At 42.1% G+C, this 25,346-nt stretch overlaps 1 protein-coding gene across 4 annotated transcripts; it reads right to left on the bottom strand.

Annotated features, from left to right (window-relative positions):
- Positions 1-1,953: 1,953 nt before the first annotated feature.
- On the bottom strand, positions 1,954-24,951 carry spata6l (spermatogenesis associated 6-like). 4 transcript variants are annotated; one of them, XM_044184878.1, is made up of 12 exons: positions 24,265-24,951; positions 14,994-15,131; positions 14,616-14,664; positions 11,467-11,508; positions 10,591-10,715; positions 9,904-9,996; positions 8,381-8,647; positions 6,258-6,342; positions 5,939-5,985; positions 3,632-3,753; positions 3,184-3,277; positions 1,954-2,535 (listed from the first exon to the last, which is right to left on the bottom strand). In XM_044184878.1, exons 1-12 carry the CDS (start codon positions 24,310-24,312, stop codon positions 2,470-2,472), a joined length of 1,176 nt encoding a protein of 391 aa, XP_044040813.1. In that variant the 5' UTR covers positions 24,313-24,951; the 3' UTR covers positions 1,954-2,469. The 4 variants fall into 4 exon arrangements, 3 of the variants coding, with proteins under 3 accessions (XP_044040813.1, XP_044040815.1, XP_044040814.1); XM_044184880.1 differs by lacking the exon at positions 24,265-24,951 and having other exon boundaries at positions 14,941-15,110; XM_044184879.1 differs by lacking the exon at positions 1,954-2,535 and having other exon boundaries at positions 3,189-3,277; positions 3,580-3,753.
- Positions 24,952-25,346: the final 395 nt, after the last annotated feature.

The following is a 25,346-nucleotide window of genomic DNA, read 5'->3' as shown; positions in this document are numbered from 1 at the left end:
CTGTTTTTCACACACATACACACACACACATCAGGAGAGTCTTGACATCTGAAGACATTGGCAAGGTGATTGTCTCTTTCCCTAAAGGAGAGGAAAAAGAAAGACATCTGACCTCACACACATAACAATAATACAACTTTGGGCTTCTTTTGCAGCTTTGGTACTTACGATTTTTGTGAAATCAATATACTGCTTCAGATTAAAAGCGTTCAACCGGTGAAACACGGGTGGCTTTTATTGTGAAGAAGGGAAAGAAATACATTTGTCACTGTTCATCGAAAATGTGTCTAAAAACAAAACAACACAACAGTCAATTTGGTCAGTTGGTTTTTGACAGCTTATCAGCCACAGTGAGCTGTTAGATAAACAGTTGCAGGTGTATGGAAAGCCAGTTAGGTCATTATTTGTCTCCTTGTCCCTGCCATTTGATGTTTTATACTTCTTTTAATATAGTTTTATATTGCCAGCTGGCATTTATAAACGCCTTTGCAAACGGCAGTCAGTGTTTGTGAACGCAGCTCCATGCACCTGCTGTTGTAGCTTAAGGTTTTGTCACTTCCTTGCGTGTCTTGTGGTTTTACTTCCTGTTTTGTTTGCTTTCCCTCCAGTTTTGATTGTTGGCCCTTCCTTGATTGTTTGCACCTGTGTCTCGTTGTCTCACCTCCCCTAGGGTATTTAGTCCGGGTCTCTTTCTTTATTCAGTGTTGGATGATTGTGATTTCTGTCTTGTGGTGCGCCTGTCTTGAGTTTTGTTCCTGTCTTGTGGGTGTTCCTGACATTTGTGTGTGTCACCGTTTGGTGCACTTTTTGTTGTACCTGGTTCCTGTGCCTAGTTCCCTGGCATTCTTACCGTGAGTTCTGTTTTGGATTCTTTGTCTTCCTTGGACCTTGGTTGGATTTTGAACTTTGCCTGCTCTTTATTGGACTGTTTAGCCACATTGGACTCACTTCCCTGTTTCCACCACTGCCAGCCAGTAACCCATTCTCCTGTTACCTGTTTGTTACCTGTCTGCCTGTACCTGCCTGTAAACCACATCAACCCCAATAAACACTGTAGCCATCCGGCTACTTCACCCTCATACCGCTTCCTGGTCATTTGGGTCCACATACAACTACACAGAACATGACACCTGCACACTATGACCGGCAGAGGGAGTTCACCAATTGCCGTTTGTGAACGCCGCTCCATGCGGCTGCAGACGTGTCCTGGCGGAGGGCGCGCTAGGACCCCTGCTGCCGACTGCCATTGCAATTATTATTATTTATTATGTATTGATTAGCGGAACGAGACAAAAACAGACTGGAAGGCAAGTCCTCTTCCTCACAGTGTTCAGGCAGCCTCTCACTGCAGATTCAGACCGTGCTAAATGAATGCTATAGGAGTTTTCATTGCTACAGACATATGACCATACTCTGTCGTAGAGAATACAGAATTTAAGCTTATGGTCCAAGTGCTTGATCCCCGTTACAGTGTGCCTTCACGGGTGCATTTTATTTAGTCCGTTGTGCTGCCCTGTATGAACGAGCACAAGCTGCAGTTGTTCAGGAATTAACAGGTCAGAGTCTTATGATGGAGTATTACTGACATTTGTGTTATTTAATTTTTATCCATGACAATATGCCAGTATTTGAGTGCATTAACTCTAACAGTAAGAATCATGGCCAATGAGCCACTCTTTAATATAACATTTTTTTTAAATAAATTACAAAAATATATTTGTTTTCCCTGTTGTACCAAAAACATACCGAACCGTGACCCTAAAACTGGGGTACAATATAAAACTATATTAAAATAGGTAAAAAACATTGAATATCAGGGAAAAGGAGATGAATGACCTAATCAGCTTTCCATTCAGACGACAGGCTGCACACCTCCAAATCCTCAGCAAGACAACCAACCTCACTATGTTCTTCTGTTGTGTGGAAACACTCAGGCCAAGCACAGCATAAAAATATGATCGAACACAGTTTATTGATTAAAAACAAATTTACAACATAAGTCATTTACATACATCACATCTAAATAAGTGTGCAAAATGTGTCAGCTGCTTTGAAAATGCATCATCATGTGTTCCTATCAGTCAGAAATTGCACTGGAGGTTGTCCATAAAAACCAATCTATAATGACTGCATTTTCACAGACCTTACACATTGAAACCTTACACAGTTTCAACTGGTTCACACCCAGAAAGCCACAAATTCTCCACACAGAGGAATTTAGGGGGAAGGGGGCATTTTTTTGTAAAAAGATAATTTTTTGCTGCCTTTTATATAGAAAGAGTGGTTTGACATGCAGCAAAGTTAAAGGCTAACCAGAATCAAACCAGGGATATCGTGATTACATGGTATGCATCTTAACCACTACGTAATCAGGACGCCCCAAGGAAACAGCATTTTTTTAAGTGAAAAGTGAAACTCATGGAGACACAGAACAGGTCCACTTCACCTTTCCGGAGCCTGGCCAGGTCATCATGGTGGACCTGGAGAGATGGACCTCCTTGCTAAAACCTTGTCTACCTCAGAGTGTGTGGCCCCCTAAAACACAATAACAGTCATATTCTCTCTTACATTGTTGTATCCTTAATCTGTGATCTTCAGTTTATTCCTAGAGCTATTTATGCATTAAAGTAGCAAACTTGTGCTCAAACTCCCAGGGACAAGTTTGCCCTCAAAAATACACTACAAAGGAGAAACTTGTCCATTTGGCAAAATCTTAAATTTTCAAATATAAGCCAGTATTCAAATACTGACAAAGCATCAAATAATAGCCAGCAAGAGTAAATAAAGGTCGGTCATTAATAAAGGCCAGGTAAAAAACATGGAGGGAGGGGTGAAATTACCATGTATTATAATATTTCACATGGTAAATTCTATAGCACTAATTCCATCAGTACAACAGACTCATGTCATACTCACCACTCTGCTGCTCTGAGTTTTCCTTTTCAATACAAATACAGTTTTTATTCACTAATTAATTCCAGTTGCTTCTCCTCTGTTTTTTTCGTTGGTTATTAAGTTACCATCAGTAAAACTCAACACTTTCTGCAGAAGTAAAATGTTGCACATTGAAAAAGACATATAGTGGTCTGTATAAATGGTAATACGTCTAACACCAGACTAGAACACAAACTGTTGCTGTTAATATCTAACATACTGTAGAGTCTGATGTTATGTATTACTTACATAGACAAGTCGGCGTACAGCTTTTGGTGTCGTAAGGAGTCCCCGTACACGCTCTTGGACCTCTTCCCATTCTCTGTGAAGGCTGGACTGAGACCTGAACATTTTATTAGTTATCATTACTTGCTTCAAAAATGAATATTCAAGTGTCATCTGCATACACTTCTTTGCAGTCAAACTCAAACTCAGATCAGAAGTGTGATATCCATATTAATTAAGACTGTGTGAATGTGGCTAGCTTAGCACAAAGACTTGAAAAAGGGGCTTAACTCAAAAGTGGAAGAAATGCATCTTCCAACGGCCCCAAAGCTTATTGAAAGACTGCATGCTTTATTAACTTGTACAATTATTGGGAAAGCATAAATTATTATTTTTATATTTTTTGATTGTATTCTCTACCTTGGTAGTGAGGTGCATGATTATACTATGAATAAGTAGTCAAGAAAAGGACCTGCTGTGCCTGGCCTGTTCCCTATAAGACCCCCACAGCCCTGAAGGTGCAGGACCTTGGTGGTACTCAAAGGGGTCATGTGTTTCTGAAGAGCTGTAGTTGTCTTTTAATATGCCTTCAACCTGCCAATGGAAGCAAAGAGAAGTTACTTCCTATTGGTTTCTATCACTATCAGATAACCATCCCATTAATATATCTGCACCTCTGCAATTGATTAATTTCACTTTCTAATGCTGGTCTCAATTGCAGTTATTAAAGGTCCAGTGTGTAGGATTTAATGGCATCTAGCAATGAAACTGCGGTTTGTGACTATTTGAATACCGCTCACCTCACCCTCCCCAATGGCCGTGAAACTCGCAAAAAATGCGAAAGGCCCAATCTAGAGCCAGTGATTGGTTTGTCCATTCTGGGTTACTGTAGAAACATGGCGGCGCAACATGGTGACCTCCGTGGAAGGGGACCTGCTCCCTCTGTAGATAAATTGGCTCACTCTAAGGTATTGAAAACACAACAATTCTTATTTTCAGGTAACTATACACTAATGAAAACATACTTATAAATATTATATTCCATTTCTGCCAATAGCTCCTCCTAAATTTTACACACTGGACCTTTAAAGGCTTTTTGACAACCTAAATGTAGGGTATATTTAGACACATAATTTAAGAATTTAAGTTACAGATGGCAAATCAACATTTTGTGTGTTTCTCAACTGATCATAATTCAAATTTAGATTGAGCTTTTCTATAATGTTAGGTATTTTAAAAACACTGTCAATTAAATTGGGAGTCACAGATTCAAATCCTGTATTTTATTCCCAGGTTGTGCCTTTTAGTTCAACATGTTGGGAAATATGCCTATCCGCTTTCTTATCTTATCTTATCTTATGTCTGTGACATTAAATACAGAGCTGGAGTCAGGATGTGGTTAACCTAGTTTAGCATAAAGCGAAGCAGGGGGAAACAGCTAGCCTGGCTCTGTCCAAAGTTCCAAAATACACCTCCCAACTCCTCAAAAGCTCACTGATTAACACATTGTATCCCATTTGTTTAATCTGTACACAAACAGAAATTAAAAAATTACTATTTGTGATTTAGAGGAAGTTAACCTGCTGGAACTATTCAATTCAGTTGTATTTATAGAGCCAATTTATAACATAAGTTATCTAATTGCACTTGTCCTATAGATCAGGTCTATACTGTACTCTTTATAATATTATTTACAGAGACCCAACAATTCCCACCACCTCTTAAACGTCCTTTGAAGAGGCAGAAAGCTCCAGCAGAACCAGACAACTGGCTGCTGCCGGTTGGGTTGAGAGAGAGAGAGAGAGAGAGAGAGAGAGAGAGAGAGAGGCACAATACAAATTCCACATAGAAATTTAAAATAATAATAATGTAATGGTAGCGGTAATATTAATATTAAAAAATAATAATAGTAATGATAATGATAGGAATAATAATGATAATAATAAGACTAATAATAATTATTGTAGCAGCAGGTGTTGAGCAGGAACATGGTAGGTCGCCCACAATCACAGATCCAGACTCTGCAGCTCTGGAGGCAGATATACCTGCTGAAAGCAACAGAAGGAGAGAGACGAGAAAGCACAAAACTACGGGAGAGAGAAGATGTTGAGTTAGTAACATGCATTAATGGGATAAGAATGTGTACAGGTGGAGAGGGAAAGGAGGAGATAGGATGGAGGTGTTTTTTGGCAAACAACAGCTAGGTGCAGCTTCTTGGAGTCTTTTGTCACAGTGAGGTTGCCAGGTTTGGTACCATTAAGTCTGTACAGAGACCAAAACCAAAACTTGTGCTCACCAACCATATCTGGAAACCAGCACTATAACCGGAGACGAGGCACAGAAGTGCTGGATACACTATTGTTCAATAAAAATAGTTACAGTACCCCCTAAAATCACAAATTGATGTTTTTACATATCAGTTTGAATATGGATTTTTTTTTTTAAATTACAGTAGATATGTGTTAATCAGTGAGTTTTATAGGTGTTGGTAGGTGTAGTTTTGAACTTTGGACAGAGCCAGGCTAGCTGTTTCCCCCTGCTTCTAGAATTTATGCTAAGATAGGCTAACCACGTCCTGACTCCAGCTCTGTACTTAACACACAGACATGAGTTTGGTATCAATCTTGTCATCTCACTCTCAGAAAGAAAGCAAAATGATGTATTTCCAAAGATTTTGAACTATTTCTTTAATGCTTATGTTTGAATTAGGACCACATCTGATTAACCCCATAACTTACTGTCTAAGAGGCCAAAGAGGAGGAAAATAAATTGTTCCTACCAAACCATTGGATAAAGATTTTCTTCTGCCACCTGGAGAATATCTCACTAAAACAGAAAAAAGACGGGGAAATATTTTTGAGTCACAACAGATTTGCATTTCTTTGGTGATAGAAACATGACTGTAAGTAGGTTACAATACAGTAGGTAACAGTAAGTAGGTTTTTATCATCAAACTAACAGCTTGTTACAGTGAATTTGGTCATGTCAACAGAGCAGTATAACGATAAAGGTAAATTTTACAAGCTGTTATGGTAAGTTGTTTGAGACCGTAGTCCATGTTTAGTAGCAACAAAGCAGCTTTATATGAAGATTTCTACCTGTGAAGGAAGACCTGGTCAAAGGTGAAGAGGTGTCGGTAAACACTGCAGAGTGGTGGGGCGAGGCAGATCGACTGGTTGGTAGCTGTCTTGGCAAAGAGGTTGCACCATTTTATTGTGATATGGAAATAGGAAACAACTCATACATTAGGTATGTACTTTAATGGTTTTACCACAAAAGTAAACACGAGAAGTAAACATACTAAACATCAATAAGAGACATGTTGGTTGTTTCTTGCTTCTAGTCCCATTTCACTCACTCTAATGATGATATCTTTGAAGCAACTGACTCAGGAGTATCTTGAGAAGTGAAAGAAAATTCAATGTGCTAATATCCTATAATTGCCACTTTCCACGTGGTCTCGCTTTAAAAGGATATTTTTCACATTTAAATTTTTTACTCTAATTCTCTTTCAAAATTTTGCTCACCAGAAAGATGTTTTTTAATTGTTAGTAATTTCAGTGTCACAAAGCTTGCAAAGTTTGCTAAATGATCTGCCTATTGACCTCAGTATTCTGGAACAGATTGTTCTCTCAAGTGCAAGATGAATGAATGACAAAATCTGTCCACAATTTAAAAACAGGTTTGTAGCCTAACAAGCAATACACAAATAGAATCACCACAGAAACAGAATTCATGTCAGCAATCAAATTAATACAGTTTAGACATGGAGACACTCTGTACTAACACCAGGCATCAGCAAATTTTGTTGCTCACTTCAGCCAACCATGATTTTAAGAGCCTCATAACATGTGTTTCGGTGATTGATGAAAGTGTCTTTTTGTGTTGTAGTGTATTATCTGTCTTGTCTTTTAAAGGAATTTGCATCAAAAATGGTGCAGATTTGAAAAATATAAACAATATAAGCTGAAAAAAAGCATAACCTCCAGCTAACTGACCAGCTCCATAGCAACACTACAGTTCCTTGACAAAATAATCTCAAGCTCTACTAACGTTTTCCAGTTTTCAACTACATCTCATGGTCCCCATCAGCAAATCTACTGTAGTTTGTTCAGTTGTCATGGAGTTGGCTCAGTTGTCATCACATGACCTAAGTATGACAACTGACTCTGAGCAAACGCTGCTGATGAAGACCATGAGATGTGACTGAAAGCTGAAAAAAACAAGTTAAGATAATTTACTACTATTACTAACTATTAAATTTTTCAATTCAATTTTATTTATATAGCGCTAATTCATAACAGAAGTTATCTCATTGCACTTTTCCTATAGAGCAGGTCTAGACCGTACTCTTTATAACTACTATTCCCATGGTCAAAAATTAATTGTAATGTGTTTACATCACCCAAAGCATGATGGGAACCATAGCACAACAGGAGTGACAAAATCCATTTTATATTAACTTCTGTATATTAAAAGTTTTACTGCATCAATAATTCTTTTTATATTACTAAGGCTCTAAATGTCCCATCAGCATGGTTCTTATGTCCCTGGAACACTGACGCTCTCCTCTATCCATTCATATACAAATACTTGCGGTGTATTAAAACCTTTGGACATTCAGGCAACAAACCTAAAAATAAAGAGAGTGAAATCGTAGCAAAAACAGCCGAGGGTTCAAGGCAGACGGACAAAGACAGAGGGCTAATAAATGCCTCAGTAATCCCTTGTTCCAACTACCAGGTGGGTTACATAAGATAAATAGGTTCACATGGTTGTTGTGTAAAACACTGTAAAAACGAATTAATGTGTGTTAGGTACAAGATGGACACTTGTTATGTGTGTTTGTTATGTATATATAAAAATGTTAGGATTACCAAGTGGTGGATCTGTAGTATATGCTCTGTTAACACGTCTTGAAGTATCCACCTCATGCCCTCAGATAATGTTCAAGTTCAGTATTTACATTTGGCAAATACTAGTCATTCTGTGACTATTAACTGACTCAAACCTTCTCACTGGTGAAACATTACATAACATTGAGAGGTACTATTAGATGAGCGAGTTGAGAGTGATATTTGTATCAGATACAAGTGAAAGAATACACTCAGTAAAAGCCCAGTGGTGTAAAAATAACTGCTGTGTGCAGACGTCACTAACTCAGTTCTTCTCTGCCATCTGCTGGCTGGGAATGAAAGAAAGATGTGTTGTTTGTGCTTACAGGCTGGGAGGTGCTGGTTGTGTCCCAGTTGGCCAGGCCGGGAGCTGCAGAGCCCAGGCTGAGCTGGGCCAGACTCTGGGTGTTTCCAGCTCTTAGAGGGGATAGGGACTGGGATCTGGAATTGTATGACGGTGACCTGGCGCTGCTGTGTCTTTCTCTGTATGCCCTGCCACTTTGTCTCCTTCCAAGGCTTTGAGGTTGTTTCCTCTGAGGAGAAGAGGTCCTGGGTCTGCTGGAGTGTTTCCTGTTCCTCTTTATCACTGGCCTCTGGAAACAAAAGTGGATGTCTTAAAACTATGTACACCCTAAAGATAACATAAGCAGCTGGGCTTTATAGGTCAAGGGAATTATCCAGTCATGCTTTCTGCAGTTAAAAATCATCTCTAAAATAAAATTATTTTTGTCCATCAGAGATTTGGAAGGGTTTTCTAAGACTTGTCTTTTCTCGACTTGACTACTACTGTATTCCTGTCTCAGTCAGAAGCAACTATCACGCCTCCAACTAGTTCAGAATTCAGCTGCCAGCTTTAAATGGACATAAAATAAGGGACCACATCACACCTGTCCTAGCGTCATCCTTGCATTGTCTTTCTATAAATTTTACTTATTACTTACAGATCTCTTAACACCCTTTTAGCCTGATCATGGTCTTAGATCCTCTAAACCAGAGGTTTTCAAACTTTGAGGAGATGCCCCAGGGGGGCACAGGAGAGTTGAAGGGGGTCCTCGGAGGGAGAGACAGGAGGCTAAGATACTGTGCAAGGTTAAAGGGACAGGTGTTTGCTGGTGTTCAAAAAACAACAGGAAGTTAGTTATTGTAATTTAACCCGCTGATTTGGTCGGTTATCACCACAGTTAGCAGTTGCAGCAGTGGCTGTGACAGATAGCTCATGAAGGCGATGAAGGTACATTAACCCAAGCTGCAATTTGTGTCACAAAATCACACTCCTCTGAGTCATAACTTAGTCACTTATGAACACACAGACATGATACACATATTTTTTGATTCAGTGTGACACTTTCAGAGGATATCATTATCTTAAGCTTAGAAATCATTGAAAAAAGACGCTCCTTATGACTGCAGAACTTTGCTGAGAATCATCATGTTTTTAAGTTCTCTTCAGTATCAAAGTAATCCAGTGATAGTTGTCTATACATCCATGGGTACACTGCAAACAGGAACCGCTAATAGCTAATTCAGCTATTTTTAATGGAGACAATTTGCCAAAATGTAAACAAATATAGGCTAAAAAAATGTATTTTGTGTACTATGTCACTACTGTATTATACATACATATATTAACAATGCTACATAAATAAAGTTTATTATTATTATTGCCGAAAACACACTTTGAATTCAAGGAACTCATAAAAGACACTGGGAGTAGACTGGTACCGTCTATGGGTCTGCTGCTGACAAAAATCTAATCTGGTCCAGTTAATGTGGTCACCTCAGATATAATGCAGTTTGATTTATTATACATCATCTACATACATTTTGAGCAACATAACATAATCTTTACCATGGATACATTGGGGTAAATGTTGATCTCTGCATCAGCTGAGCACTCAATAATGGTTGTTTTGCTGGAAAACTCCAACCTTGGAGCAATACCCTGGGAAAAAGAGAGGAAATATTTGTACATGAAACTGCAAAGATCACACTTATAGTCAGTCTTCACTTTTTTGTATATTTCCCTGCTACTGTGGCCAAGACCTGTGGTCCAGAAAATGTAATAATTACTGGAAAATGAGAAAGCAGGTGAAGGAAATTTTAGAAAGGAAATTACTGCAGACACATTACAGTAGAATGGAAACAGCACATCATACGGTGAAACACACAAACATACTGACATTATGGCAACAGTACAGTGTGTATGTATTGAAGTCTGTGTGTACAAAACTGTTTGTACATTTGACAGGCACTGTAAAAGTAGAAATTCAGATAAGGAAAAGGTGAATTTTTAAAATGATCAAATAAGAAGTTAATAATTAGTTTGAGGCTAATTAATGAAAATAAAATTTGCGTTAGAGTTTGATGGTGTCAGAGATGGTATCATTTGCTTATAGTCTATGAATAAATGTCTAAAAAGAATGTGCTAGTGATGTATCCATGTGAAAAGGCTACACATAATGCCTTTAAGCCACATGGTGGGAATAGACAACATTATTGTACACTTTAAGGTAATGTGTTAAAGGGTTGGACCTACTGGAAAGTGAGGTGCTCGGGTCATCAAAACCTCTCGATCCACTCCAGAGAAGGAGGGGACGAGTTTGGGTTCTGGGAATAAGAAACTTCGAGCATCTTCTTCAAAGCAGGCCAGAGTGTCCCCCACTGCAAAGACACACACTTCTCTTACACTATGACAAAGGTCATTCTGGTTGGAATCCTGCTAATTTTATTAAGAATGCTTCCATATTCTTGTGTGTAGACAGGAAATGAGGAGTAAGGTCTAACCTTCCTGTTGTCCTGGTCAAATTTGATCCATTTCCTAATGTTTTTATATCAGAAATATGGGTTTCTTTCATCTAATTGCCATAAAAATAACATGGATGGTTCCATACTACACTTTTGGCAAATAAAACTAATGATCATTTCTTTCATTGAATTGTGGGTGTTTTCTTCAAATTTATAGCATCTGTGGTCTTCCCAGGTTAAATATGACCCAACTTTAGGTGGTGCAATGGGGCAAACACACACTGATATACTTATCATGGCAGCCTGATGGCATCTTGGGACTATCCTGGCTATTACTTGATTTATACCAATCTGTGATAATCCAAAATAACTCATAATTTCTGCAAATTTTACTCATAACAAAGTATAATTTCATGTAAATGAGGTCTATTGACCAAGTGTAAAACGTGTGGTAATGAGTTGAAATGAAGTTGGCTAAAAAGGTTTAACAAAGATTTGGGTGATACTTTATGCTATATAAAGAGTCAAACCAGACGGGGTCAATTTTGACCCGGGAAGACAAAAATCTCACAGTCGACAAGAAGACAATACGAAGTGTCTGCTGTATTAGGTGTAATTTTAACCAGTGGAACAAAGAAGTATGAATATGAAAAATAAACAACCTCACCTGGAGGAATCAGCTGCACCAGTTCAATTCTGACCGTCTCATCTGAAGAGAAAAGGTATCAAGTTGAGAAAGATCCACAATTCAGTTTTATTCATGTAGCGCCAATTCATAACAATGCAAAGACCAGTCTCATGTATGTCAAGAAGACCATCACCAGTAGTTTTACAGCAGTGAACTGTGGCTACTCTTCCCTGTTTTCTAGACAGCTTTATGACAGGACACACAGACTAACAGTCCCTATAGCCGGTAACACTTTATTTGAAGGGGTGTGCATATGACTGACATGACACTGTCATAACCATGACATGACACCTGTCATGAAGATGAAGGAGTCTTTAGGATTTTTTTTCTGAGCATTTGATTTATTGATTGCTGTCAGGATGCAAAGAGAATTTCAACAAAGATAACAAAAAATGCTTCTGAAATACATTACCTACCCTAGTTTTAAAGAAACTATTTAGCTTTATGTGTTAACATTACATTATACTGTCATATGTGGTTGGTTTTGACATTGGCTGTCATGAGACCATTATAATTGTATCATGAATATTTTCCTTGACCTCAACTACAGTGGTACATTTTGGACTTGTCATAAAGATGTCATTAAATGTTATAAGGCCAGTTTACCAGGGCCAAGTGGGCAGCCCGCAGCTGGACATGTGCGGAGCTGAGGACCTCGGGCGGACAGCCCGTGGGCTGGACATGTGCGGAACTGGGGACCTCGAGCGGACGGCCCGGGGGCTGGACATGTGCGGAACTGGGGACCTCGAGCAGACGGCCCGGGGGCTGGACAGGTGCGGAGCTGATCTCATAAGGTTTGTGGCGAAGATCAACACCACTGGCGGAATCCCGGTGGCACAGGAGGAAGGTCACAGGAGGCCGGCGGCGAAGACTGAGACCTTCGGGAGGCTGGCGGCGAAGACGAAACCCTTCCGGAGGCCGGTGCACCATATCAAGGCTGGGCAACAGGAGAGCAGGACAGGGAGCCGGCAATGGAGAGACTGGTAGAGTTGCTGGCAGAACCAGTGATGTCTGGGAACCTGGAGCCTGCCACTTCGGCAGAGAAGGAGGATACTGCTGCGATCCAGCAGAGAATTCAGTGGCGTGCTGCGACCCAGCAGATGGTTCTGCAGCGTGCTGCGGTCCAACCGGGGCAGGAGGCGGCTGCGATCTAACAGCGACTAGGGATGGCTGCTGCTGCGATCCAGCCGGGAAAGGAGGCGGCTGCGATCCAGCAGCGACTAGGTATGGCTGCTGCTGCGATCCAACCGGGGCAGGAGGCAGCTGCAATCCAGTGGCGACTAGGGATGGCTGCTGCTGCGATTCAGCCGGGAAAGGAGGTGACTGCGATCCAGCGGCGGCAAGGGGTCGGTGCTGCTGCGATCCAGCCGGGAAAGGAGGTGACTGCGATCCAGCGGCGGCAAGGGGTCGGTGCTGCTGCGATCCAGCCGGGAAAGGAGGTGACTGCGATCCAGCGGTGGCAAGGGGTCGGTGCTGCTGCGATCCAGCCGGGAAAGGAGGCGACTGCGATCCAGCAAAGAGTCCAGGGACTGGGGGCTGCTGCGATCCAGCGGAGGCAGGCTGTGCTGGCTGCTGAGATCCAGTGGGCGGCTGGGCCACGGCGCAGGCGAGCAGTTGGGCAGGCGAGCAACTGTGGGAGCCACGCTTCCTCCTGGAGTGTCTCCCAGAAGGCGCCAAGAAAGCAACAGACTGAGATGCCCCCTGACTTGCAGGCTGAGATGCTGACTGTAGACCAGCAGGCCGGGGTGCAGGCTGATGACTGGCGGTCCAGGAGTCTGGCTGGTTGCTGGCGGGCCCGGAGTCGAGGTAGGGCTGCAATTCTTGCTTCATGCTGGAGATTGCCGCAAGGTTCTCTACCAGAATAGGAAGAGTTGCAAGCCTGGGTCTGGATAGTATTGTCCTCTCCATTAAGGAGTATACAAAATGCCTGCATTTGATATACTCAGAGTCCTGAATGGAGAGGCGGAATGTCTCTAGTGTGGAGAACACTTCCTTCAACTCCCCCAAGAGAGAGTCAACTTCTGCTGGGTCCATTGTGGCCAGATCGTTCTGTCGTAATGTACAAACCAGAACCCACATTTGCAGAACACAAGGAGTAAATGAGGTAAGTCAGAATTTATTAAAAATGTTTATCTGGTAATTACTAAATATTTCAGTTGTTCATGTTTTAAATAAAACAGATTTTGTGTTTTTTATGTTGTTTTGTTGGGACACTATGTTCCCACTGGTCATAATTGTCACTGAACACGCTTATTTCACTAACTTTTTCATTTAATTTCTTCAAAAAAATTATACATATTCCTTCATGAGACTGCCTTCAGAGTATAATTTATGAATATACATAACTGAGAAAAAATTGGGATTAAGGGAACACACTACAGGCAAAAACGTAGTTTTTTCATACACTGGTCAATTTTGAGATTTTGGGATAATTTGCTTCCATAACATGTTTTAATTCAGATTAGTGGAAAGAAAAATACACAATTAGGTGGTTATCTGGTTACACATTTGTCTTCCAAAATGTATGGAATTTTATAATACATATCTTCAAAGGCCATTTTCTCAAATTCAGTTTTTTTCCTCATACTCTGAGCCACAAAGCTCCACTTCAGTCGCACTTACATACACCAAACTTTCCAGTTTTATTCCTATCAATAATCTGAAGGTTTGATGGTAAAACCATGGCGAACATAACTGTTGACAATATTTTCTGATTTATGGAGTGATAAAAAGAGATATCCAAAATCCTCTCTGTAAAAACCTTTGACTCTAATACAGTATGTCAACAAAATAAAACAAGAATTTTGAACCTGGCTTTATCCAATGTTCAGATTTCTATGAGCAAATTAGCACATTTTTAATTAGATAATGCCTCATTTGCATATTTAAACAAAATTTCAGACAACTTGTAATATAAAAAATTGTAATGTAAGTAATCAACTGGGGAAGTTTCATGATGATATCTGTTAGTTAAAATATTTACCCTATTCACCTGTAGTGTCTCACCTTAAATGGGTTAAAGAATGAGAAAGAAGTAGGAACAGGAGTATGCCACCACAGTTTATTGACTAATACAATATCTGCCACAGACAGTATAACTGTATACAACCAAATATTAAGTAACTTACACTCAAGCATTACAGCGATGTCTCCAGGGTCAACTGCATGCCTGAAAATCTAGACAGAAAAAATATATTCATGTTTTTATTTAGCTTCCTTATTTTAAAAAATAAATGTACTGTATCTACAGGAGTTGCCATTCTTGTTGGCAAGCACTGTACAGTCATGTCAAGTTTATATATGTATGTATATATCAATGGCATGTCTCAACTAACTTTTTGGAGAATGAGAATAACTGGATCTAACTAATCACTAATTAATATCTAAAAAAAACACAACAACACATTTCATGTATTACACTTCAGCTACGTTTCTCATTCAGATGATCCAAACCTTATTTCACCATAGCTGTCTTTCTTCCACATGGATCATATGTAAAGACCTGCCTTTTCAAAGGTCATCTTCTCATGAAACAGCAGAGGAAAGACGGCAGGGAGACAATCAGACTGACGGTACTGGCCCATGAAGCACATGCTGAGGTAGATATCATCCTTGGCTGGAAGATGAACTCCAGGACAAGAAACCTGAGAACAGTGGAGGAACAAGTTCAATTAAATAGGGTTATAAGTAAAATCTGTGCGGTGCCTGAGTCATTTTCTACTGGCTGCTAGTGGAGGGTGACAAAAGTCCCATATTACTTTACGCTGCTTTAAGGAACACTCCAACACTGAAGGCCATATTTTTCAGCTGTGATTGAGTTAGACTAGCAATTTCTCCTGCTTTCAGTTTCCCCTTTATTCATATATTTATTTCCCTCTGAAGTCGCGTTAAGGTTGGCAAATCAAATCATTAACCCACACTGTCTGACAGAATCATATTCTGTATTGGAAAAACTGGCTCCAAATTGCAATACAAGAACAAGGCTGCGCCTTCATTTCTATGTCTTCTACACGGATCATCAGCTGGTGAGGATGCTGACTTTTTGCCTCAGACATGTAGCTTAATGCCACATTCATGTCATGTGGGATAGATGTAAAAGATGGAAAGATTCCCACGTTAAAGACTTGTGAGCGTTCACTTCATCAAGACGGTTGTAAGACTGCAGAGTTGGTCATGTGAGAATTAAATTAGTGCGCATTGACAATATAACACTGTATCCATTAGATGTAGATTTAAGTTGGACTTTGGATGATATGAGGCATCAATATTTGTTTGGTTTTCAGGCACTTCTGTATTATTAAGCACCAAGTTGGATGTAGCAGAGTTTTCAGAAAGATCTAAGTTTCTCAGTCGTAATTACGACCTAGAAGTAGACGTGAACACTATTTACAAGTTGGGAACTCGTAATTACAATAACTCAGATATGACTCGAAGGCGGCATTAGCCTCAGTCTGTTAATATGATATCATGTATACAGCCATGAAGTGTCTACTTCAGACCATTGAAAACATTAAAAAGTTTTCAGCCAGCTCATGGAGTTAACATTACTTAGCTAGCTAGCTACAGCAGATCAAATCTGCCAGCGACAGCTGTCATTTCAGCTGACAAAACTGTTCATCTTAGTGACAACTTTATTAGATTGTTTAACTGTGCTCTTGTTCTTACTTTTTTTCTTCTTCCCAGTTCTTCTGGACACAGTTTGGCATCTGACTAGTCCCACCTTATTCAATCTTTGAAATGTTCTTGAGGACGTGTGCTTCAATTCAGATTTTTGATATTTTAACTTAGTTTTTGAAATAATTGACTTTGTTTATTCTTTTGCATTTTATTCTGCATTATATTCTTCCATGTAAGTCTATGGGGAGCCTAGTCGAGTGAGGACCTTTGGTTTTTAAGACCACAAAACATATTTTAAAACTGCTCGCAGGTCCAGTGTTGTAATTCTTCACGTACTCATAATACATCAAAATACTTTTGCAAGCCTCTTTCCTTTCAAAATGTAAATCGCAGGATTGACAATTTTGGAGCATTAAACCTTAATTGATGGAGAATCCACTCAGACTCTCTCTCACAGCCATTGAAACTTAAGGCTGAATGCTTCTCTACTTTTTCCTTTTATAATTTACAGATTATCCCTTAATTTAAATACTGTTTGCCCATGTAACATATCATCATGTTCAGCTACTAGAGATGGGAGGTTCAACTCTTTTTACTCTTTGTATGAGTCACCCACTAAAGAGATTTTTCGGGTTTTCAAGTCCCTCAAGTCACCAAGTCACCCAGAGCTTGGTGAATCCCCCCACTGGCCCCAGCAGAGCCGACTAACTGCTGGTTTAGACCTCCGCTAATTTGAATGGGACAAAATAATTTAATTGTGCGGCTCTTCTAGACTTTCCAAATCTTATCAGACAGAATGGATCAAATTCTGATAGTAAAATGAGGGCAGGGCTAAAAATTATCCACCGTTTTACATCTGTTCCTTTGCCCATGATTGTGTGCGGGAAGTCAGTCCCATAGATCGATGATCAGAACAGCATCCACAGCAACAGTCTGCTAATCAGAAATTACAATCGAGTAGTAGTAAACTACTAAAAAGTTTTATTTTTATTTTTTTAGTATTTAGGCATTTGCTTTTTAAGGGAAAAGCTCAACTCTAGTCTACATAATACAAGGCAGTTTAGCTTGTCACAGACAGGGGGCCCCCTTGTGGACGGTTTGACACAAGAATGAAATTTGGCATGATCCAAAGGTAATGTTGGTGAATGGTGATGACATTCAGAGTCAACAACCCAATGAGGGAAGATGAAGCGCTCATACTGGAGCAGAAAAACGAGAAAAAAAACAAATAATGTTCTGTTACTGTACTGTATGTAAATAATGTCAGCTAACTAGCCAGAGCTGCAAATAAGCATCATTTTAACATAGGCAGCAGTATTTACTGTTAGAAATCCTCACAACATCGGCTACACATAGCTAAAAGCATCAGCTGAAATTCTTCTCATATGCACGAGCACTTAGTTGTAATTCATGTTGAACCTTTGACTCTCACTTTGTGCTTAGTATACCTTGTTTAATGCTAGCTAATTGTCTCCTGAAAATGGATGATATGATCTCAAAAAATAACATATACTGTATGTCAATCTGTGTGGAGTGAATTAAAAGATAAAAGCACATTGTTGGCCATTGGATAAAGCTGATCAGCGTTAGCCTATCGCTTAATAAAGTCACAAAATGTACAACTACACCTGGAATTCACATGGTTTTAGTTTTGTCAAATTTGGCTCTGCGTGAATTATTGCTTTCATTTGGTGCTTTATTTGTTAATTAAAGCTTTATTGATAATTAAGTATAAGGTACATCATTTTCCTTCAAGGATATTAAAATGACTGGGGGCTTTGTCATTGTCTATGTCGTCAATCTCAGTGTTGGGCACCTGAATTCCTCCACAATCTACTGTAGGTGAGACTTTGGCCTCGGCCTCTCTCTCCCACTGAAACCAGTCCACTACGCCTCTCTGTCCCACTGTAACCAGTCTACTAGTCCTCTCTATCCCACTAAAACCAGTCCACTCGGCCTCTCTGTCCCACTATAACCAGTCCGCTAGGCCTCTCTGTCCCACTTTAACCAGTCCACTCGGCCTCTCTGTCCCACAATAAACCAGTCCACTTGACCTCTCTGTCCCACTGTAACCAGTCTACTAGTCCTCTCTATCCCACTAAAACCAGTCCACTCGGCCTCTCTGTCCCACTATAACCAGTCCGCTAGGCTTCTCTGTCCCACTTTAACCAGTCCACTCGGCCTCTCTGTCCCACAATAAACCAGTCCACTCGGCCTCTCTGTCCCACTATAACCAGTCCACTGAACCTTTCTGTCCCACTACAACCAGTCCACTAGGCGTCTGTGTCCCACTAAAACCAGTCCACTTGGCCTCTCTGTCCCACTATAACCAGTCCACTAGGCCTCTCTTTCCCACTAAAACCAGTCCACTGGGCCTCTCTGTCCCACTAAAAGCAGTCCACTCAGCCTCTCTGTCCCACTGTAACCAGTCCACTGAGCCTCTCTGTCCCACTATAACCAGTCCACTGAGCCTCTCTTTCCCACTAAAACCAGTCCACTAGGCCTCTCTGTACCCCTATAACCAGTCCACTCGGACTCTCTGTCCCACTAAAACCAGTCCACTCGGCCTCTCTGTCCCACTATAACCAGTTCACTGAGACTCTCTGTCCCACTGTAACCAGTCTACTGGGCCTTTCTGTCCCACTAAAACCAGTCCACTGGGCCTCTCTTTCCCACTAAAACCAGTCCGCTAGGCCTCTCTGTCCCACTAAAACCAGTCCACTGGGCCTCTCTGTCCCACTAAAACCAGTCCACTCAGCTTCTCTGTCCCACTATAACCAGTCCACTAGGCCTCTCTGTCCCACTATAACCAGTCCACTAGGCCTCTCTTTTCCACTAAAACCAGTCCACTCAGCTTCTCTGTCCACCTATGACTGTTCCACTGGGCCTCTCTGTCCCACTAAAACCAGTCCACTCAGCTTCTCTGTCCACCTATGACTGTTCCACTGGGCCTCTCTGTCCCACTAAAACCAGTCCACTCGGCCTCTCTGTCCCACTGTAACCAGTCCACTCAGCCTTTCTGTCCCACTAAAACCAGTCCACTCGTCCACTCTGTCCCACTAAAACCAGTCCACTAGGCCTCTCTGTCCCACTAAAACCAGTCCACTCGTCCACTCTGTCCCACTATAACCAGTCCACTCGGACTCTCTGTCCCACTAAAACCAGCCCACTCGGCCTCTCTGTCCCACTATAACCAGTTCACTGAGACTCTCTGTCCCACTGTAACCAGTCCACTGGGCCTTACTGTCCCACTAAAACCAGTCCACTGGGCCTCTCTGTCCCACTATAACCAGTCCACTAGGCCTCTCTGTCCCACTAAAACCAGTCCACTGGGCCTCTCTGTCCCACTAAAACCAGTCCACTCAGCTTCTCTGTCCCACTATAACCAGTCCACTAGGCCTCTCTTTCCCACTAAAACCAGTCCACTAGGCCTCTCTGTCCCACTATAACCAGTCCACTAGGCCTCTCTTTCCCACTAAAACCAGCCCACTCGGCCTCTCTGTCCCACTAAAATCAGTCCACTCAGCCTCTCTGTCCCACTAAAACCAGTCCACTCGTCCTCTCTGTCCCACTGTAACCAGTCCACTGAGCCTCTCTTTCCCACTAAAACCAGTCCACTCAGCCTTTCTGTCCCACTAAAACCAGTCCACTCGTCCACTCTGTCCCACTAAAACCAGTCCACTAGGCCTCTCTGTACCCCTATAACCAGTCCACTCGGACTCTCTGTCCCACTAAAACCAGCCCACTCGGCCTCTCTGTCCCACTATAACCAGTTCACTGAGACTCTCTGTCCCACTGTAACCAGTCCACTGGGCCTTTCTGTCCCACTAAAACCAGTCCACTGGGCCTCTCTGTCCCACTAAAACCAGTCCACTAGGCCTCTCTGTCCCACTTTAACCAGTCCACTCAGCTTCTCTTTCCCACTATAACCAGTCCACTAGGCCTCTCTTTCCCACTAAAACCAGTCCACTAGGCCTCTCTGTCCCACTATAACCAGTCCACTAGGCCTCTCTTTCCCACTAAAACCAGCCCACTCGGCCTCTCTGTCCCACTATAACCAGTTCACTGAGACTCTCTGTCCCACTGTAACCAGTCCACTGGGCCTCTCTGTCCCACTAAAACCAGTCCACTGGGCCTCTCTGTCCCACTATAACCAGTCCACTAGGCCTCTCTGTCCCACTAAAACCAGTCCACTCAGCTTCTCTGTCCCACTATAACCAGTCCACTGGGCCTCTCTGTCCCACTATAACCAGTCCACTAGGCCTCTCTTTTCCACTAAAACCAGTCCACTCAGCTTCTCTGTCCACCTATGACTGTTCCACTGGGCCTCTCTGTCCCACTAAAACCAGTCCACTCAGCTTCTCTGTCCACCTATGACTGTTCCACTGGGCCTCTCTGTCCCACTAAAACCAGTCCACTCGGCCTCTCTGTCCCACTGTAACCAGTCCACTCAGCCTTTCTGTCCCACTAAAACCAGTCCACTCGTCCACTCTGTCCCACTAAAACCAGTCCACTAGGCCTCTCTGTCCCACTAAAACCAGTCCACTCGTCCACTCTGTCCCACTAAAATCAGTCCACTCAGCCTCTCTGTCCCACTAAAACCAGTCCACTCGTCCTCTCTGTCCCACTGTAACCAGTCCACTGAGCCTCTCTTTCCCACTAAAACCAGTCCACTCAGCCTCTCTGTCCCACTAAAACCAGTCCACTCGTCCACTCTGTCCCACTAAAACCAGTCCACTAGGCCTCTCTGTACCCCTATAACCAGTCCACTCGGACTCTCTGTCCCACTAAAACCAGCCCACTCGGCCTCTCTGTCCCACTATAACCAGTTCACTGAGACTCTCTGTCCCACTGTAACCAGTCCACTGGGCCTTTCTGTCCCACTAAAACCAGTCCACTGGGCCTCTCTGTCCCACTAAAACCAGTCCACTAGGCCTCTCTGTCCCACTTTAACCAGTCCACTCAGCTTCTCTTTCCCACTATAACCAGTCCACTAGGCCTCTCTTTCCCACTAAAACCAGTCCACTAGGCCTCTCTGTCCCACTATAACCAGTCCACTAGGCCTCTCTGTCCCACTAAAACCAGCCCACTCGGCCTCTCTGTCCCACTATAACCAGTTCACTGAGACTCTCTGTCCCACTGTAACCAGTCCACTGGGCCTCTCTGTCCCACTAAAACCAGTCCACTGGGCCTCTCTGTCCCACTAAAAGTCCACAGTCCCACTCAGTCCACTCAGCTTCTCTGTCCCACTATAACCAGTCCACTGGGCCTCTCTGTCCCACTATAACCAGTCCACTAGGCCTCTCTGTCCCACTAAAACCAGTCCACTGGGCCTCTTTGTCCCACTAAAACCAGTCCACTCAGCCTCTCTGTCCCACTAAAACCAGTCCACTAGGCCTCTCTGTCCCACTAAAACCAGTCCACTCAGCTTCTCTTTCCCACTATAACCAGTCCACTAGGCCTCTCTGTCCCACTAAAACCAGTCCACTGGGCCTCTCTGTCCCACTAAAACCAGCCCACTCGGCCTCTCTGTCCCACTATAACCAGTTCACTGAGACTCTCTGTCCCACTGTAACCAGTCCACTACGCCTCTCTGTCCCACTAAAACCAGTCCACTGGGCCTCTCTGTCCCACTATAACCAGTCCACTAGGCCTCTCTGTCCCACTAAAACCAGTCCACTCAGCTTCTCTGTCCCACTATAACCAGTCCACTGGGCCTCTCTGTCCCACTATAACCAGTCCACTAGGCCTCTCTGTCCCACTAAAACCAGTCCACTGGGCCTCTTTGTCCCACTAAAACCAGTCCACTAGGCCTCTCTGTCCCACTAAAACCAGTCCACTCAGCCTCTCTGTCCCACTGCACTCCTCAAAGTTTTTTAACACTTAGAGCTGAAAGATGCACAGTAGAAAGGCCTAACACACCTCACTGAAGGTAAAAGTTCACACAGAAATCATCGCTGGTGGATCCACCATGATCATATTAGCATTTAGCTTTTTAGCCAGACCCAGCATGCACCTGTTGGCCACGGAACATTGTGGGGGAGTTTGATTTTTGTCACTTAGCGTGCCCGCCAGGTGGTGCATTAAAGTCAGGGATTAATTAAGGTAGATGCAACCTTTTTGAACTATGCTGAGGTACAATAATGCTAACCACAAACACACCCCATAATGACAAGATCCTTAACTTTATTGTATTGTTGTGCATTTTCATTTTTCATAATGAACCGAAAATATTTTTACACTTCTCATAACACAAAAGATCTCTAATGTTGTGTTTTACGGCATTGCCTCAGCAAAGCATTTCTCACTCCCAGTCAGTCAGTCAGAACTCTGAGAGAGATCTGCTGCTAACAGAAGTCCACTAAGCTGCTGATCCGCAAGCTGCCCTTCCTTTGCCTGGTGAGAGAGATCGCTCAGGACTTCAAGACCGACCTGCGCTTCCAAGACCGACCTGCTGTCATGGCTCCACAGGAGGTCAGCGAGGCTTACCTGGTCGGCCTGTTCCAGGACACCAACCTGTGCGCCAATCACACCAAGAGGGTCACCTGACAACCTCCTAATCCAATATACTGTTATGCCTCCGCGCCGGCGATAGCAATGGCGGATGTCCGTTACATGATATCTCAGTAACGGATGTCCGTTACATGATATCAGTCATGATATCTCAGTAACGCCTTGAGGGAATTTCTTCAAATTTGGCACAAACGTCCACCTGGACTCAAGAATGAACTGATTAGAATTTGGTGGACAGAGGTCAACTTCACTGTGACATCATAATGTTCTGGAACAACACTGTTTTGGCCGTTATTCAACACCATAACTCAGGAACAGAAGGAGAGATTGTAACCATGACTCAAAGGTCAAAGGTCATTGTGACCTCATAACAGCTTCTTAGCCATAATTTAAGAATGAATTGAGTCCAGATTTCACACACGTTGACTGGGATGACACAATTAACAATAACTAGCACAGTACGGGCTTTCCTCCATCTTGTCCGTTCTGCCTTTCACTTCCTGCTTCATTCTGAATTTCGAGCGTCATCGGAATCACGTGACTGCAAACAGCGTACTGGAGCGCGCCTGGCTAATCGTGATCCTGTGAGTGAGTGAGCTTCAGCTGCAGCTCATAGAGAGGCTTCACATCTAAAAATGCCAGGAGAAAACAAAAGCACCACATTTTGTGCAGCTATACTCTAAACGAATCCATCTTTACAAAGTAATCAAGTACATGTGTACCTGTTCAGCCAATACATCATCATCATCAATACATATCTATCATCAATATATGAAGTTATGTGATAACTTCCATTTGGCCAAAAAATACACTTCCAAGTACTCACAACGTGACTGGTTGGTAGAGGCATACAGCCGCGGGGCAGTAATTCTAGTTTATTTTTATTTTATTTTTTTAAATAAACCAGTTCAACACAGGTAACCATTTTTGCTTCATTTCTTTGATGGCTCAAATGTATGCTCTAGTCAATTTTGTGTTTTGAATATTTGTGAACTGTTAAACTCCGTCTCGTTTACCATGCATTGTGGGTGTGACTTTTTGCCATGCCATCATCATTCATATTTATACAACCAATGTGTTTATGATTAAATTGTTTACAAGAGCACAAAGTTCTTCATAGATCTAGCCTCTGAAGTTTGCTCTCAAAGTGCACCAAAATGTACATAAAGTAAAATTACCTCATTTTAAAAATACTTAAAGTAGGTCTACACAAAATAAAACGACTTTGTTACAGTAACGACAGTAAATGTAATTCGTTACTTCCACCCCGGCCTTTATGGAAAGCGCTCTGTAAAATTCCCCATATTTCTGAATTACCACTAGGTGAATTAAATATCTTACAGTTTTATACACAACACGCGCTATAACGTTAGGCTACCCAGCTTTTGCGCAGACCCACTTGGTGGTGAGTCAGAGAACAGGTGAACCGAGTCTAAAAGTTCAAATGTAACCGCTTCACACAGTAGCCTATTGTAAGTCCGGTGCTAACAAACGTGTGTCTTTGCCTGGTAAGAACATATTAAAATGACAAAGAATAGGTAGACTGGTGTTTGATGTGCCATTCTCTCCTTGCAGAGCCCAGTGTAGCAGTTAACGTTACATCCGGAGGGCAGGTTAAGAATTAATGAAGAAAATGACAAATCTTACCGCTCTCAACTTTAATTCGACCACCACTTTCAGTGCTTTTCGGGACATTGGACTTTTCTATCAAAGGTGATAAGACGGACCAACCTAGCTGCAGCTTCAACTGAATAAAGCGTACTCTTCTCCGGTTTAGCGTCACTTTACCTAGTTACCATGGATACTACAACTTCCGCTTTTAGTTGCTGGAGCAACCAGGGATGTCCCTCCCATTGTGAATGAGTTTTACTTGTTGCCTGACCAATCTTTCCGTGGCATTTTATTTGCCTATAGCCTACTACCTTTGTTGAACTTGATCAGTTTTTCGTGTTTCCCGCCAATGCTGTGGCACTGCAATGCCAATACATTTCAAGATTTGCATTAGATGCGTCCATGTGAACAGTCAGAGGAATAGCTTTCAAACTGGGTTCTTAAAGGCCCCAAAATTATTACTTTTCAATTTATTTTGATGGCAAAGCATGGTAGTATAGTTTAGTTCATTCTTTGTTGGGCCAAAAATGAGCTGTGGGCCCCCAATACCCACTCTGTGCACAGTGTATGTATTATTTAGTAATTACTGATTCGTTTTTGGTAATTATGCACCATGTAAGCAAAGTATAAACTGAAAATAAAGCCAGTGTTTGGTTTGTCCATTCTGGGCTACTGTAGAAACATAGTGGTGCAACATGGCGGCCTCCGTGGAAGGGGACCCGCTCCCTCTGTAGATATAAAGGGCTTATTCTAAGGTAACAAAATCACAACAATTCTTATTTTCAGGTAAGTATACACTAATGAAAACATACTTATAAATATTATATTCCATTTCTGCCAATAGCTCCTCCTAAATGTTACACACTGGACCTTTAACAATAGGTTTTAACTTTGGCCCTCATGAGACAGGGCCTCAAGATCAGGTAATAATGCAGGTGTTGCCTTAAGGCCCTTATCTTCTCAGTTCATATTGTGCTGTAATGTTGCACAGTATTACCAAACAAATGTGCACTTCATGCGAAATGCCACAAAGTGAGCCTAAATCACATCTGTATCACACACACGTCAGGTGCAACAGTATCAAACCTAATGGGTGTGATTGCTCTTGTGCAGAAGTT

The sequence above is a fragment of the Siniperca chuatsi genome, linkage group LG22 (genome assembly GCF_020085105.1).
Source record: "Siniperca chuatsi isolate FFG_IHB_CAS linkage group LG22, ASM2008510v1, whole genome shotgun sequence".
NCBI classification, from domain to species: Eukaryota; Metazoa; Chordata; class Actinopteri; order Centrarchiformes; family Sinipercidae; genus Siniperca; species Siniperca chuatsi.
This window is presented reverse-complemented; position numbering and strand designations above follow the sequence as displayed.

What these genes read in the sequence shown, in the direction of transcription:
- spata6l (XM_044184878.1), bottom strand. Translation starts at nt 24,312, where the DNA reads ATGTCCCGAAAAGCACTGAAAGTGGTGGTCGAATTAAAGTTGAGAGCG. An exon ending in CAACCAGCACCTCCCAGCCT is followed by an intron (nt 6,343 to 8,380) that starts GTAAGCACAAAC and finishes TTGCCAAGACAG; the next exon opens with CTACCAACCAGTCGATCTGC. An exon ending in CTGTACGCCGACTTGTCTAT is followed by an intron (nt 2,536 to 3,183) that starts GTAAGTAATACA and finishes ATTGTGTTTTAG; the next exon opens with GGGGCCACACACTCTGAGGT.